The sequence below is a fragment of the Carlito syrichta genome, unplaced genomic scaffold (genome assembly GCF_000164805.1).
Source record: "Carlito syrichta isolate Samal-C Ts95f unplaced genomic scaffold, Tarsius_syrichta-2.0.1 Scaffold311787, whole genome shotgun sequence".
In the NCBI taxonomy this organism is placed as follows: domain Eukaryota; kingdom Metazoa; phylum Chordata; class Mammalia; order Primates; family Tarsiidae; genus Carlito; species Carlito syrichta.
The window spans coordinates 93356-108541 of record NW_007255883.1 but is presented as its reverse complement, the minus strand read 5'-3'; the positions used below and the strand labels follow the sequence as shown (position 1 = coordinate 108541).

General features: G+C 37.9%; 1 protein-coding gene across 1 annotated transcript in view; it reads right to left on the bottom strand.

Moving 5' to 3' along the window:
• The window catches only part of PUM3 (pumilio RNA binding family member 3), a 41971-nt gene extending 28427 nt beyond the window's left edge, over positions 1-13544 (bottom strand). The window contains exons 1-7 of the mRNA XM_021718070.1: positions 13456-13544; positions 7717-7808; positions 5730-5948; positions 3931-4066; positions 3235-3310; positions 1073-1166; positions 750-816 (exon numbers count right to left, since the gene is read on the bottom strand). Coding sequence (XP_021573745.1) covers positions 750-816; positions 1073-1166; positions 3235-3310; positions 3931-4066; positions 5730-5948; positions 7717-7798 — 674 coding nt within the window. The 5' untranslated portion in view covers positions 7799-7808; positions 13456-13544. The remainder of the gene's footprint in view (positions 1-749; positions 817-1072; positions 1167-3234; positions 3311-3930; positions 4067-5729; positions 5949-7716; positions 7809-13455) is intronic.
• Between the last annotated feature and the right edge of the window lie 1642 nt (positions 13545-15186).

Below are 15186 nucleotides of genomic sequence, written 5' to 3'. Positions count from 1 at the left end.
CAATTTTTATGTTAAAAGAAGACTGGTGACTGAAAATGGTGGCTCATGCCTTAGTCCCAGCACTTTGGGCCAAAGTGGGAGGATGGCTGGTGCCCAGGAGCTCAAGACTGTCCTGGGCAACATAGCAAGATCTTGTCTCTAGAATAAATGTTTAAAAAATTAGCCGGGCATGGTGGCACTCCTGCAAGCTCAGCTACTCAGAACATACACTTCTTTGAAAGTTACCTTCCCTAAAAGGGAAATATGTCAGTTTAAAAAGTATATTCCAGCCCAGGAGATTGAGGCTTCCGTGAGCTATAATCAGGCAACTGCACTCTAGCCTGAGAAACAAAGTGAGATCCCAACTCAAAAAAAAGAAATAAAAAAGAAATAAAATTAGTTAAGACAAGTACCAGTTCAACCTAATTTAAGAAATTCTCTCATTTTGACATTTTCTAACCCACGAACCCTACCTCAGTCTACTTACCTGCCCCTCCCAATCTTCCACTCTCTAAACACTGGTAACTTGTTACAATTATTCTATTTCTCTTCTTCAGAGCTTCAAAATAGAAAAATATGCCCTTAAGAATGGTGAAGGGCATTTACTGATTTCAATAATTGTTTTAAAGATGATACTTCCTAGAAACATCACAAACATCTGACAAGGGCTATTACTATGACCATAGATTTTTTAACTGCTGAGCACAGCTGGAATCTGTCTTCAAAATTTAAAAGGGGAAAAAATGAATTTTATAAATAAAGCAACTTACCCATACATGAGAAATTTCTTAACAATATTTCTGGAATATTTGGCTTTACTTAACTCAACCAAATCACCTAAAAAATAAAATACATTATATAATGACTTGATACCCTCATTTCAATTTTATAGGAACAAAGGAAAGAACTAAATACATGCACAATCCTGGAAACAAAGAATTCTCCATTTGTCCCAGGCAACAGATAGAAACATAAAAGGTCTTGCAGAAGACACACCTCGACAAGAATTATCTTCTAGGACGATCTTGGGTATTTCAAGAGAAAATAAGTGACTTATTAAAATGATAGTTAATCTTCAATATGTAACAAATACCTCGCAATTCTTCAAAAGCCTGTTTTCTCTGTTCTTCATTTCCATACTGAATGTAACACTGGATCACACGAGTAGAATCATGTGCAAACGCAATCTGTAGGAAAAAGTTTGAGACTTTAGACTAATTCTCTTCTAAGAGTTATGTTCATTACTTTTGTTTCACTGTGGCCTCTCTTAGAATTCCCTGTTAGAAACAAAGTAGAGTCTTCATGGATAAAATCAAACCTAGATGATGTGGGAGCAGAAATACTTGTTTTAATTGGACAGAATATCATTCTTTGGTTTTGCTGCCTATCATATTTGCTAGCTATAATCAATAATGACATTGAGACAGGAATAGATTGAATCATTTTTGCAAGATTCCTATTATAATTACAACCAAACAAAACCACCTAATAATTATACAGATTATACTCACTTCTTTGAAGGTTACCTTCCCTAAAAAGGTAAACATGTCAATTTAAAAAGTACATTACTCCTTAATTTTTTTTACATAGGTGATCTAAGAATGTCTGGCTTTGGCAAAAAAAGAAATAGATAATCAATCTAAAAGTTTTACTACACAAATAAATATAACTATATCCATACACATTGGCAATTATAAGTTGATCACCCATTTCTCACATTTCATTATAATCCCTGCACATATATTCAGTTGTATTCTAGAAGAGTTGTTGTATTTCAAATCTGATTTTCCAACCCATTCCCCCTCACAACTACTGGAAGGACCAATTAATTAATTTTTTAGAGCAATATCCACAAACCATCAGTAATGCAGCATTATTTTTATTATGCAACAATACCAGTCTACTTCAAAAGTACTTATTTGTTGCTCACTCTTGTCTTTAAAATTTTTTAATTCCAACAAATCAGAAGGTGGGGACACACCTTTATCAAAGTTATGGATTTCTGAAGAATTTTTTTAAGGGAGATTTTAAGACAACTTTGATAAATCTTTTAAAAAAATAAGGCTGTTTTTGTACATATATTGAGCGCCTACTATATAACCAATACACATGCTTTAAATGTATTTTTCTCATTTACATCTCAAAGCAGCTGTAAGAATGTGTTATATTCCCATTTTACAGAGGAGATAAGGTTATGAGAAGGAACTTGCAACTTTGTGACCCTGAGGAAGAAACTTAACTTCTCTGTGCCCTAGATCAAAAATATGCAGTAGGGAAGATGACATAAGATAAATAAGAAACATATGCCCTAGTTAAGACAATTCCTAGCATAAAATAAATAAGTGATAAATAAGTTACTGTTATTGTCCAAAAGCACAAATAATTTAAACAGCAGAAACAGGATGTGAACTCCCAAGCCCATGGTCATGCAGCAGTAACCTAAGGGCAGTCAAGAAAAAAAAAAAAATCTATGAAAAATTTATACACTAAAGATAAGATAAAAATTTATACACTAAAGACCACTGCTAGAGCTGGTGGGCAGTTCTATCATAAAAAGATCTTGCTAAATTTATAAGAAGCAGTTGAGAGGACTTGCTATTTCAAGACACTCCTTCAAACTGTAATACAGCATCTGATGAGACCTATGCATCTGGTTTGGCAAAGGCTGCCCCCTCCAGGGACTGTAGATCTGTGGGAATCTATTGTCTTACAAGGAATAGCCACTATGTATTTACTCAAATATGGAAGGGTCACTGGAAATTTATTACAAAACAGGCTTAAGCAGCAACAACTGAAGCTAATATTCTTAAATCCACTATATTTTAGTTAAAGATCTTTGCATGATGTTTACAAAAACAAGGAGGAAAAGAAAAGTAATGTTTGCATCACAAATACCAAAAAGTCAGCAACTGAGAACACACTAAATTATACGCTGTTTAGAGCAAGACATTTAAACAAATACTATTAAACTAATAAATTTCTCAAGATAACATTCAGAGAATACTGATTTATTTGAAGTAAATTACTAAAAAAATGACACAGTTAACTGGTAGTCTTTTTTCACAACTCCCCAGAAATGAGTTGCTCATTATTAAATTTTTATTTAGTCAGTATTATAAAAGATATTTGAAATTTTTGGCCAAACACACTCGGAACAAAGACACATTCACCTGCCACAAATGGTCAACTACCCTTCCCTGAGAGTGAGATAATTTCAAATGTTTACAGTTGCAATGATGCGTATGCCCTACTTACAGTTTTAATTTTCCCTTGAATCAACTTCTGCAAGTCATTCATTAACTTTACTCTTTTCTCTTTGTCACAGTCTTTTCTGCACATGAGAAGAGAACGGAAACACAGTTTAAGTAAAGAAGTAAAATAACTTGTAAAATAAAACACACGAAACTAAAAAAACCATACCAGCATATTTTCACTAAGTTCAGTATGATTTTCCTTTCCAAGGCAGCAAACCTGACATTAAAATTACTATTCCAGAGCAGCCAGACAAAAGTAATTTTCTCAAAGGCAGTAACTCATCTCACAAGGTGTAATTTTATGAATCAATCCAAATCTTAACAGCTAGAACTTCAGAAGTAAAAAAAATAATAATAAAACAAATCCAAGACATCAAATACTTAAGTATTTCAAAACCTAGCTGATAAGAAATTGTCCTTCATTTTCTCAGCCTTTTCTCAGGAAGAATGTCAAATCTGTTTTAACCTCATACATTTCCATAGGCATATCTGATGCCATCCTAATGATCCTACAAACTTCTGCAGTGGGCACACATCCAAGAACCGATGCGTCTACTGGCGTGTTAGGTAGGAGTACTCCCTCAATAATCCAAATGCTATGTCGTCATTTACTTTAGGACATCTCACTATGTACAAAGTATATTATTCCTTCTCCACTGTCTCAAAGGGACTAACAAACATCAGTCAGGACCATTACCTTCTTAAAATCTCCCAAACCTGCTTCGCCCGAACAACAATGTCATAGTTGGTTTTATCACTGAGTTGTCTGCTTTGCTTCAGTTCTTTCTTTTTCTTTTTGAAGTCATCCCATTTAGGTCTCTTGGCTGTTGATTCTGATTACAGAAATTACTTTTGGTTACATTTAACATTCTGAGTACCGTAAACACACACAAATTAGGAACAAAGGGTGATCACTAGTCAGGATCAATACTCATTGTGGAAGCTAGAAAGGAGAAAATATAATTCCCTATAAACATATATTTTATTTTACTTTCTAAGCAGTTTGTACATTTTAAATTTGGTTAAAATCAATCATTCATTCAACAGCTCTGTGTTGATTTTTAATAGCATACCTATTAAAAGAAAAGATTAAAAGAATTATTAAAGCAACTAAAAATTTTTAAGTTTTTAAATTGTAAAATGAAATTCTACATTAGAGGATTAAGATAATTGAACTTTGGCATAATCAATTTTCAATGGAAACAAAATTAGTCCAAAGTAAAACAGAAAAAACAATTTCAAAAAGTTACTGTTCTGAGTGCTGCTGTGTATTAAGTCATTTAATTCTTAAAACAACCCTAGGAGGTAGGTACTAATATTATCACCTTTTCCATGCTGTGGAAACAGATGCACCAAGTTAAGTTTTTGCTTAACTGCTGTCCAAGGCCACACAATAGCAGTAGTAGAGTCAGGATTCAAACCCAGAGCATGAAAGGATCCTGTAGGCCTCATGAGAAACAATGAAATTTTCCCTTTTTTTCTCTCTCTCTTCAACTCTCTGTCTTAAGGCTGTTGTCCTTCTAGTGAGCAGCCTTTAGGCAAAGAATAGAGTAAGTACTAGGACTAGGGAGCAACACTGAGAAGGCCCAACGGCAGTGGTCTCAGTTGGCCACAAAGGAGTAGTGTTAGCGTATGCTGAGTTGAAGAAAGAGAATGAAAGTCCCTGGAGAAATTCTCACGATAAACACACAATAGTACATATAGCCTGGAAACTGCTTGTTTGAGACTAGTACAGGGTAATGCACAACAGGGCATGTTACACATCAGAAAACAGAGACTTGAGTTAGAAAGGATCCACTAAATATAATGATGAAAGATTAGCAGTTTGCGTCAATAGACAAATAGGAGCCCTGTCAACATTTCCAATCAGTGAACAACTTGCCCTGAATCAATTACAATCAAATCTGTCATGTGTATACTTTCTCTGGAACTGTGACTATATCTGAGCCATCTGATGGGTTATTATATTAGAATAGCCTAAGCTCTCTTAGGGCAGCGTCTATAAGTCTCTTCTTCACCAAAGCATCCTTAACCTAGACTGACACTTAGCTGGGACAGATTGGTTCTTAAGGCCAGATTCAATGATTGGTTGGGGCATATATCCTTATTGAGTGTTGATTTTTTTCCCCCTATGTCCTGGCACAATGCATTAAATATCTGGTTGAATGAATGAATGAATCAATAAATTAATTTTAGCCTACAGAAAGAAATATTTTGTGGAAGCCATTAAAATTTAGCTTAACTCCATGGCTAAAGTAATTCAGAAAGGATCTGAGAAATAGGGAACTTTAAGCACCAGAAGAAAATTTTGACTAGAAAAGATGTTTTGTTTTTGTTTAAGCCCACATACCTTTCCCTTTTGCCCCAAAATGTGGCCTGCCAAGGAACAAGAATGAGAGGTTGCTGACATACCACCCGAATCCCTGTGCATAATGGTTGGTACAGCTCAGGCAGGGCAAAGCCTCTGCTAACACTATGGAGAGAATCAGTACTTACCATCACTTTTACCATCTGTCTGGAATTTTCTCTTCTTGTTGAATTTATTTGCCTGCTGGAATTTGTTCTTCGGTGCTTTGTCCCCTTGTTGCTTATTCCTGAACTGCTTCACACCTTTTTTCCCAGGTTTTGTGACACTTTTCTCAAAGTTCTTAGATGTGACTTTAGATCCACCTTCCTTAGCAACTTTTTTTGGAACTGTCTTTGAAGAACCAGAATCTAGTGACAATAAGAAATAATTATACGTTCAATGATTCTGGACCTAAACCTCTTTTATCCACTGGATTGTGTTTGCTACAGAAAATTACATTCTTTAGTGAGACATACATTGCCTCACTCTCAAATATGCAACATTTAGCACCCCGCCTTTTTTTAAGAGATAGAATCTCCCTGAGGTAGTATAATCATAGTTTACTATAGCCTTGAATGCCTGAGCTCAAGTGATCCTCCATCCCAGTTTCCCAAGTAGCTGGGACTATAGGCGCATACCTTTTTTTTCAAAAGAAAAAACAAGCAAACAAAAAACCTAGGTCTCCGTATGTTGCCCAGGCTGGAGTGCTATGGCTATTCACAGACACAATCAAACTCACTGCAGCCTCAAACCCCTGGCCTCCCGTGATCCTCTCACCTCTGCCTCTTGAGCAGATGGGATGACAAGCATGGGCCACTGTGCCTGGCTAACATAGCCTTTTAAATGGAGGAGGATTTACACAATCAACACTAAATTAAAAAAACTATTTCTTGATTATAAAACTATAATACAGGTTAATGATACAAAGTCTAGAAAGTAGAGAAATGTATAATAAACACTATCCATGATTCTACCACTAGTGATAACCAATATTGTCAGTTTGGCATATTTCTCTAGTTTTAAGCATATGGTAGAAATGAGATATTATTTATATACCTTTGTATTCTGCTTTAAATGATTTCACATCATTAGTTTTAACACAAAATTTTCAATGTTCAATACCATCACAGAAGTCTAAGAATAAAATGTCTAAGAACAAAATAAACATTTTTTTTTTTTTGAATTGGAGTCTCACTCTGTCACCTAGACTGAAGGGGAGTGGCGTGCTCATGGCCACTGAAGCCTCAACCTGCTGGGCTCAGAAGATCTTTCCACTTCAGCCTTCCAAGTAGCTGGAACTACAGGTGCACGCCACTACACCCAGCTAATTTTTTTTTTTTTTTTTTTAACTTTATCATAGAGATAAGGTCTCGCCATGTTGCTCAGACTGGTCTCAAACCCCTGGGCTCAGGCAATCCTCTTGTCTCAGCCTCCCAAAGTGCTGGGATTACAGGTGTGAGCCACTGCGCCCAGCTCAAAATGAACATTTTTGAACTTTAGGAAGTTCATACAAATTTAAAATGTCAAACTTCAAAATTGCTAGTTTTAAGAAAACACATTTTTAAAGCCTGAAATACAATTATTTGATAAAAACCTTCTTTGGTCAACAAAGCTTGCAAATCCGATATCTAACATATCTAACAAATGAGATGAAAACAGCACTGGCTATACCTTAAGGAGACATTCAGTCATTTGTGTAGTCCCTGGCTTTTCTATTTTGCAATACTGACACCTCATGGAATAATGAAGACATCACCAATGTAACCCCTGAGCCTAAGAATATTCAGTTTATCAGTTGTATGTATTAACCAGCCCTGATTTATTAAACATTAAAATAAAAATATACGGTGGATTAGTATAAATAAAATGAGGCAAGAGCAGCAATGGCTGGGACAAGGGATTGTTCATGAGTAAAGCATTTTTTAATTGCTCTGGCAATTTTTAAAATGTCTAAATGTCATAAGGAACATGCTAACTCATACACAATAACACCTACTTCTTCCTACTGTTTTAGTCCTATTTTAGCCCATGAATACAGACTGAAATCTGCTACATGCCCTCCAGCCTTCACTGCCCCCCTCCACTATAATGGCCAAACAACCACACAAGAAGCACCATTCGTTATGGCTAACTTACCATTGCTTTTACGAAATCTGTTTTTTTCTTGGGATGCCTTTGTACTCTTCCCTGTGAATTGTTTTTTCCCTTTGACTTCCATCACAGCAACTCTGGAAAACAAAAACCCAAACCAAAGGAATCACTGAATTGCTCCTCATCAAACAAGTCATTAAGTAGTCATCACTATATCTAGGCCTTGAGTTCAAAGATGTAGTATAAATCACCTGGGTATCGCATGGGCAACCGCACAGGTTGAGCAATTACAAAATTCCTGCCTTGAAGATTTTAAAACTGAAAACAAACACGCTATCAATACAAAGACTAAGACATGCACAACCTCGGCTAGCATGTGCAATACTTCAGCAATAGTACTGGTTAAAAATAGACCATTATTGACATTAGGAGTAAACATCAGTGTTTGCATTTTGTTACCTGGGAAGATTTGGTAAGAGTAACTGACAATATCACCATTTGATTTGTTAGTCTCTATCCAAAAAAGCCAGGAACAAACAATAGATTGCACTTTCCACAAATTCAAATTTAATGGATTATCTGAAAGATCACTACAAGACCCAATCTAGCTAAAACAAAGAGTATTATAAAATGTTTAATTTGTGATTATTTTAGAGGCAGTCAAATAATTTGCAGTGAACTCCAAAATAAGATTATGTTTAAATATTTAATATTTCATTTAAGGAATGTGCCTGACAGGCCACTTCTAGAGTACTGAGATGCCAATGTGCACAGGACATACAAGAGATAACCCCTCACCTATCCAAGCACCCTGGAAGAAGCAGGATAGCTTAAGAGGAAAAGTCACTGAGCTCCACCTTATCCACCTTCCAAAGTTGTATGATCAATTCATTTCTAAAGTTCACCCTAAAAAGTAGATGTCAGATTACCTCTAGATTAGAATTTTCCATTCAAGAACTAACTTATCAGGATTTTCACAAGGCATAAGAGAAAATAAGCGTTCTGAGATAAAATGTATTTGGGGAAACAGTAAATTAAATGACAATGATCAGCCTGTAAGGAAAGGCTTTTATACTGGATTTATCAATCCTAGTTGAACCACTTTTTCCAGGAACATCTCAAGGGAATAGCAGGGAAAATGCTGTTCTAACCTAGACTTTACTAATGATTCTAGCCCCTGAACTACTCCTAAGGGCATTCAGTATTGTAGGGTTACTTTGTCCACTATAGCCATAATAACCATACCTTCATCTTTTAACTCTTCTGAGCATTTAGTTTTTAAAACATCCATTCATTTACATGTTTTCTTTTATATTTTTTATTTTAAAATACTTTTAGTTTTAAAGTAGAGTTGAAAAGTTATAGAGTTCCCGTATATCCTTTGCCTAACCTCACCTAATGTTGACATACATTATAATAGTATATAATATATACATCATAATAGTATATAATAGTACAACTAAGCTACAGGGTTTATTTGGATTTTACTAGTTTTTCCACTAACGTCCTCTTTCTGTTCCAGGATATACCCATCATGCCTCCTATGTATTGTGTAGAATATGCCCTCATTTGGGGTTGGCCTGACATTTTCTCATGATTAGATTGGGGTTTTGAATGTTTTGAAATAATACCAGAGGTGTAAGCCCTTAATACTGGAGTTCAGGAATATATTAAACTACCACAACAATTAATAAACATTTTAGGCAAGATATTTTGAGACTCTGCAAATATCTTGTGTCTTCTTAAAGTTTTACCTGCATATTTTTGCATTCTTCAGTAGATCTTGCCTGCAGCAATTCTTGTGGTGTGTTTGAATGGTTTCTATTTCCCTTGTTACTTTTACCTTTGTTATTTTGTATTTTTCTGTCCCATCTTTTCCACCTATTTATTTATCTGAATCAGTATGATCTCAGATATTTACTTTATTCTTTGGGTTATAACACAACACCAGTGCGATTTTGTTGCTTGAAATAACTCTAGTTTTGGCTAGTGAAAGTTTTCCAGGTTGCTTCTGTGTCATTTTGACATAGGGCCTTCTTTTATTTATTTAATTTAATTTTTAAAAAATTTCCTGGCACTTGCTCTGGGTTCATCTTGTATTTTCCTTGCCCTAGCCCTGAAACCAGTTACTTCTCCAAGGAACTCCGGTTCTTTTACTGAGAATTGTATTTGAAAACCAAGGATCTGAGTGCTAGGAGTGCTTGTTGTCACTGAGGTGCCCCTGCCTCTATGTCCTTTCAGCAGACATAGCTAATACATGTATGTATAGTAACCTATGCATATGTGCATGCTTGTATTTATTTCTATATCTATTAAAATGACAAAATGACATTATGTTCATACAGAAGTCTCCAACTCTAACCAGGCACCACAGGTTTTGTTCTAGTTGTCCCTCTTGCTCATTTGTAATTTCTGCCTCTGACAGTGAGAAACTTTCTTTCCATGATCTACAATTTCTTTGATATTTGTTCAACTCTACTATAAAGTAGTTTCAGAACTGATAATCTGTCTCCCCATGAGAAACAAATTAACCAATTACAGCACAGTGTTTATGCACAGTTCTTACTTGTCTAAAGCCTCACTCCATTCAAAATACTGTTTTCCAAAATTACTTAGGTTAGTTCCTTTTCTCTTCAACTACTTCAGTTAAGTTCTATGTGTATAATACAGTTTGGTTCATTTGAACAGTCTGCATTTCAGCCTCAGAAATGCTGGTTGAGTTGTTAAATCTGCATGTAGTCAGGTGCCCATTACCACAGTATCTTTTTTTTTGAGTTGGAGTTTCATTCTGTTGCTCAGACTGGAGTGCAGTGGCCGCTCCCGGTCACTGCAGCCTTGACCTGCTGGGCTCTGGTGATCCTTCCCGCTTCAGCCTTCCAAGTAGCTGGAACTACAGGCGCGCGCTACCATGCCTGGCTAATTTTTTTGATTTACTGTAGAGATGAGGTCTTGCCGAGTTGCCCAGGCGGGTCTCGAACCTGCGGGCTCAGGCAATTCACTCACAAAGCACGGGATTACAGGCTGAGCCACTGAGCCCGGCCTACCACAGTATCTTATAGAAAAGTTCCATTACTCCAAAAAGTGCCCTGTGCAGCCCTTTTGTAATCACCCTCTCCCAGCTTCCCTGGCTGCCACTGACCTGTTTTTCCTTTTCCAGAATGTCATATAAATGGAACAATACAACATGTAACCTTTTGGGTTTTGCTTCTTTCACTTAACAAAATGCATTTTCCTTGGAGACCTTGTACATTTATAACCATTCATCACATTTCACAGTATCTCTCAGAATTGGACTCTCATTTTCCCATCTCTCTAATACCCATTCAGGCTTTTATTAGCTCTTGCTCAGGCTGTTTTGCCTTTAGATTCAGTTTGCTGTGATTCACTGTATGCTAATTATCATTCCACTAACACACCTATTTCATATCTTTCCATGCTCAAATATCTTCAAAGCTTTCCCACTGTCTATAGGAAAAAGTGGAAACTCAGATCAACATTCACAAACATTCAAAATTTGTTCCTAATCAACTCACTCAAACCTCACAGGAGACAATCTTACTTCCTTACTAATCTTCAGGCTCTAAACTTTAAAGCCATTCTCTCTACCGACAGAATTCCTACACATCTTTAAATCCAGCTTACATAACATTTTGTTTAATTTCTCCCCCATATGTCTTCCCCTCTTTCTCAAACAATTCTTTTTATGCCACTGGCACATTTTCATGGCCTTCTTAAAATTTAACACTCTGGACTTTACGTTAAAGTTATTCAAGGATGGTTCCATCTCTCTCCTACAGAAATGTATTGAATACCTACAAAACCCTGTGCCAGAAAGCTATTGAGCTGAGAATATATGGAAAAAAAAGTCAAGAGTGTGGTCTTACAGAGACAGGTGAGGAGAAGATTAAAACACAATGTATGTGTTAGAAGTATACACAAAATGTTAAGGAGCCAGTAGCTGAGAGCATAATTCTGCCTAAGAAGAAAAATATGAGCGATTCCTAAAGGTGAGGGAGACATGGAATTGATCCTTCCTTACTCCCCTCAGCAAGTTTAGCATGACACTATGAAAACAGGAAATGTGGTCAGGCGCAGTGGTTCAAATTTGTAATCCCAGCACTCTGGGAGGTCAAGGCGAGAGGATTGCCTGAGCCTGGGCAACTTGGCGAGATCTCATCTCTACAATAAAAAAAAAAAAAATTAGCTGGGCATGGTAGCATGTCTGTAGTTCCAGTTACTAGGAAGCGAGTCAAGGCTGTGGTGGCTGTGAGTGTGCCACTGTACTCCAGCCTGGGTGACAGAATGAGATTCCAACTCAAAAAAAAGAAAAGAAAACAGTAAATGTGCAATATCCAACCTCTAAACGTTGGCTTTCCTCAAGTCTTCATCCTAGTGAACATCCCCCTGATGGTCTCATTCAACCTCCTGGTTTTCCATGCTGAGTACTACCAAATTACTTCTCCATTATAAACTTCTTCTTAGGCTCCAGATCTGTATATCTAACTGCTTTCCTGACACTCTAATTATGTATCTAACAGGGACCTTACTCTTAAAGTTCAAAACGTAATTCTCTATTATTTTCACTGCAAATCGTCCCCAAACAACATCCTATCTACTTTTCCCTGCCCTATTTTTCTGCATCTCGGCTAATGGCACATCATCTACTCCACTGCTCAAGTAAGAAATCAAAGAATTATCCTTAACATTTTCCTCTCCCTTGTCCATCACATGCAACCCATCAGTAAGTTCTCTTAAATCCTTCTTAAAAATACCTCTAATACTCCATCCTCTAACTACACAACCACCACCCTAAAGCAAATCATCATTAACCTCCTTACTGAGCTTCTAAATCAAACAAATTTTCTAAAGAGAACCAGGGTCTATTATGTGTCTCCCTTATGTATAAGCCTTCAACGTTTTCTAAACATGGGAATGTTTTCCCAGAGTATGGAAAAGAAAAACAAAAATCCCCACCACGGTCTTCAAGGCCCTATACCGGACGGTGACAAAAAGAATGTGTATACACATTTAAAAAGATGTTAAGAGATGTTCGCCGTAATCAGAAGTGTCTGGACGCTGATGGTAACCACTTTGAATAGCTCTTGCAATTGCATAAGTCAAACGTGACTTGTATTCATCTTTGTTATCGGTATATATTTAAAAATACAATATTAATAATTTTTTTCCTTTCTTAAAATGTGCATACATTTTTTTTTTTAACACCTTCCGTACTTAGAACTTCGTCCCACTCTGTTCCTCAAACTGTATCTTGACCACTGTCCTCCTAGCTCCCGCCTGAGGGACTTAGCCCGTTGTTGCCTCTGACTGAAGCAGTCCCTGAGTCTCCAGATCTCAGGGCTGCCTCCCACCCATGCATAAGATCTCCGCTTAAAGATCACTTCTTCAGACTCCCCTATCTTCCAGCTCAGCACCAAGTTTGTCTCCTTCCCAGCGCTTCTAGCCCGCAACTGTACATTGTCTGTAAGCTCAGCACCATCACTGCAGTGGATGACTGTCAAACATAGGACAATAAGGCTGCTCGAACTAGCACAGGCCAGGATTTCAGACTGAAGCTAGTTCTGTCTAACCAGTACCCAGGGCAGCATGGGAGGAATAGGGGTCGCAGCCCCGCCCTCTTCGCCAGTCTCCCGTCAATCCCCAAACTAGCCCAGAAAAAGGCCACAGAAGACTGTCTAGTGGGTGACACCCCGAGAGACCCTCCTGTCCCGCGCTCAGCAGGGTGTGAACGCCTCCCTGGAGAGCCATTGAGTCCACTACACTCACCGAACACGTGGGGCCCACGCTAGCTCCGGCAGCGGATCCCCGACCACCGCTTCCGCTTCCTCTCCTTGCTCCGCCCTCTGGGCTGCTTTTTTTCCGGCTTCCGCCTCGGAGCTAGGGCCAAGGGGTGGGGCTTACCAGGAAGCACGTATATTCGAGTTTCTATTGGTCCGCTCCTGTTATACATCATCCAGAAACGCGAGGGCCGAATTACACACGGGTTTTGGCCTTTGAAGGGATCCGTCGAACCGAGGAGGTGGCGGCGGCTCTTGAAAGTGACGTCATTAACCCTGTAGCTCCTCTGCTATGACCGAGACGAAGGCCTTTCGCGATGGCTGACAGGATACCGTAGTAGAGATTTGACTGTTGCGGTTATCAAGAGGCGGTTAATCCTGTTGTCTGAACTAACATTAGAATAGCTAAATAGCTATTCTCTTATTTCCTGAAGTGGAAAATGCAATGTCTACATGTTACTAGATACTATATTAGAATAGCTAAAGTTTGTGGGGGTTTTTTGTTTCTTTTTTTAGAGACGAAGTCCCGCTATGTTGCCTAGGTTGGTCTCGAAATCTTGGGCTAAAACTATCCACCTGCCCCGGCCTCCCAAAGTCCTGGAATTACAGCCGTGAGCCATTGTGCCCGACTGCTAAAGTTATTAGAGTGTGTTACTTTGCTTTTTTTTTCTTCTTTTTCTGAGTAGTCTAGCATGCAGCTTAAATGAATACCTCGGTAGTCGGTTTGAATTGTAACCTGGCGTTCACTTGCTGGCTGTGTGGCTCTGGGCAAATGACTAAATTTCTCCGAGCCTTGGTTTTTCTGATCTAACAAACTGAAAAGCTCTCAATAAACGTGTGCCATTTTAAATGTCTGCATGTTACTAGATACCATAGTCATTGCATTTTCCACTTTGGAAATAAGACTGTGGTTAGGGTAGTATGCCCATTTTATGGATGAACTGACAAAAAAAACTTGTTCGTGTCAAACAACAGAATTTTATTCTCTAACAGTGCTGGAGGCTAGAAGTCAGATATGAAGCTCTTGGGAGAGCTGTGTTTCTTCTGAAGTTTCAGGGGAGAATCCTTGGCTGCTCTTCTAGCTTCTGCCGTTTCTTTGGCTTGTGGCTGCTCGGCTCCAACCTCTGCCTCTGTCTTCTAACGGTCTTCTCTTCTGTGTCTGTCTTCTCTTTCCATCTGTTTAAAGGACACCCAACATTGGATTTAGGGCCCACTGGGATTATTCAAGTTCATCTCATCTGGAAGTCCTTGATTTAATTACATCTGAAAAGACCCTTTTTCCAAATAAGATCACTTTGACAGGTTCTGGGAGATGGGCATATACTTTAAAGACCATTCAACCCACTTCATGTGGAAAGTTGAGCAATCGGGACTCAATCCCAGGTGTGTCAAGCTTCAGATTTTAGTCTTGCAACTCACCTTGTTTTCTACCCTTTAAGGCATTTGGCATTAGACTGTGCTTCTTGAGGACAGGCCACCATTATTTTACAGAGACCTATGTCACTACTCAGCACATAGATATTTGATAAGTACTTGTTTTCTGCCTGAACTGTTACAAGTATGTCTACATTTCAGCTCATTTACGTCTCATAAGAACAGTTTTGAAGTAAGTCTTTTCTCCTCATTTTATGGAGAAAGAGGAAACATAGCAGCTTTGGACCTGACTCCACTCAACATGACTAACTATCTCTATACTGTTTTTTTCTAATCCATTAAGTCT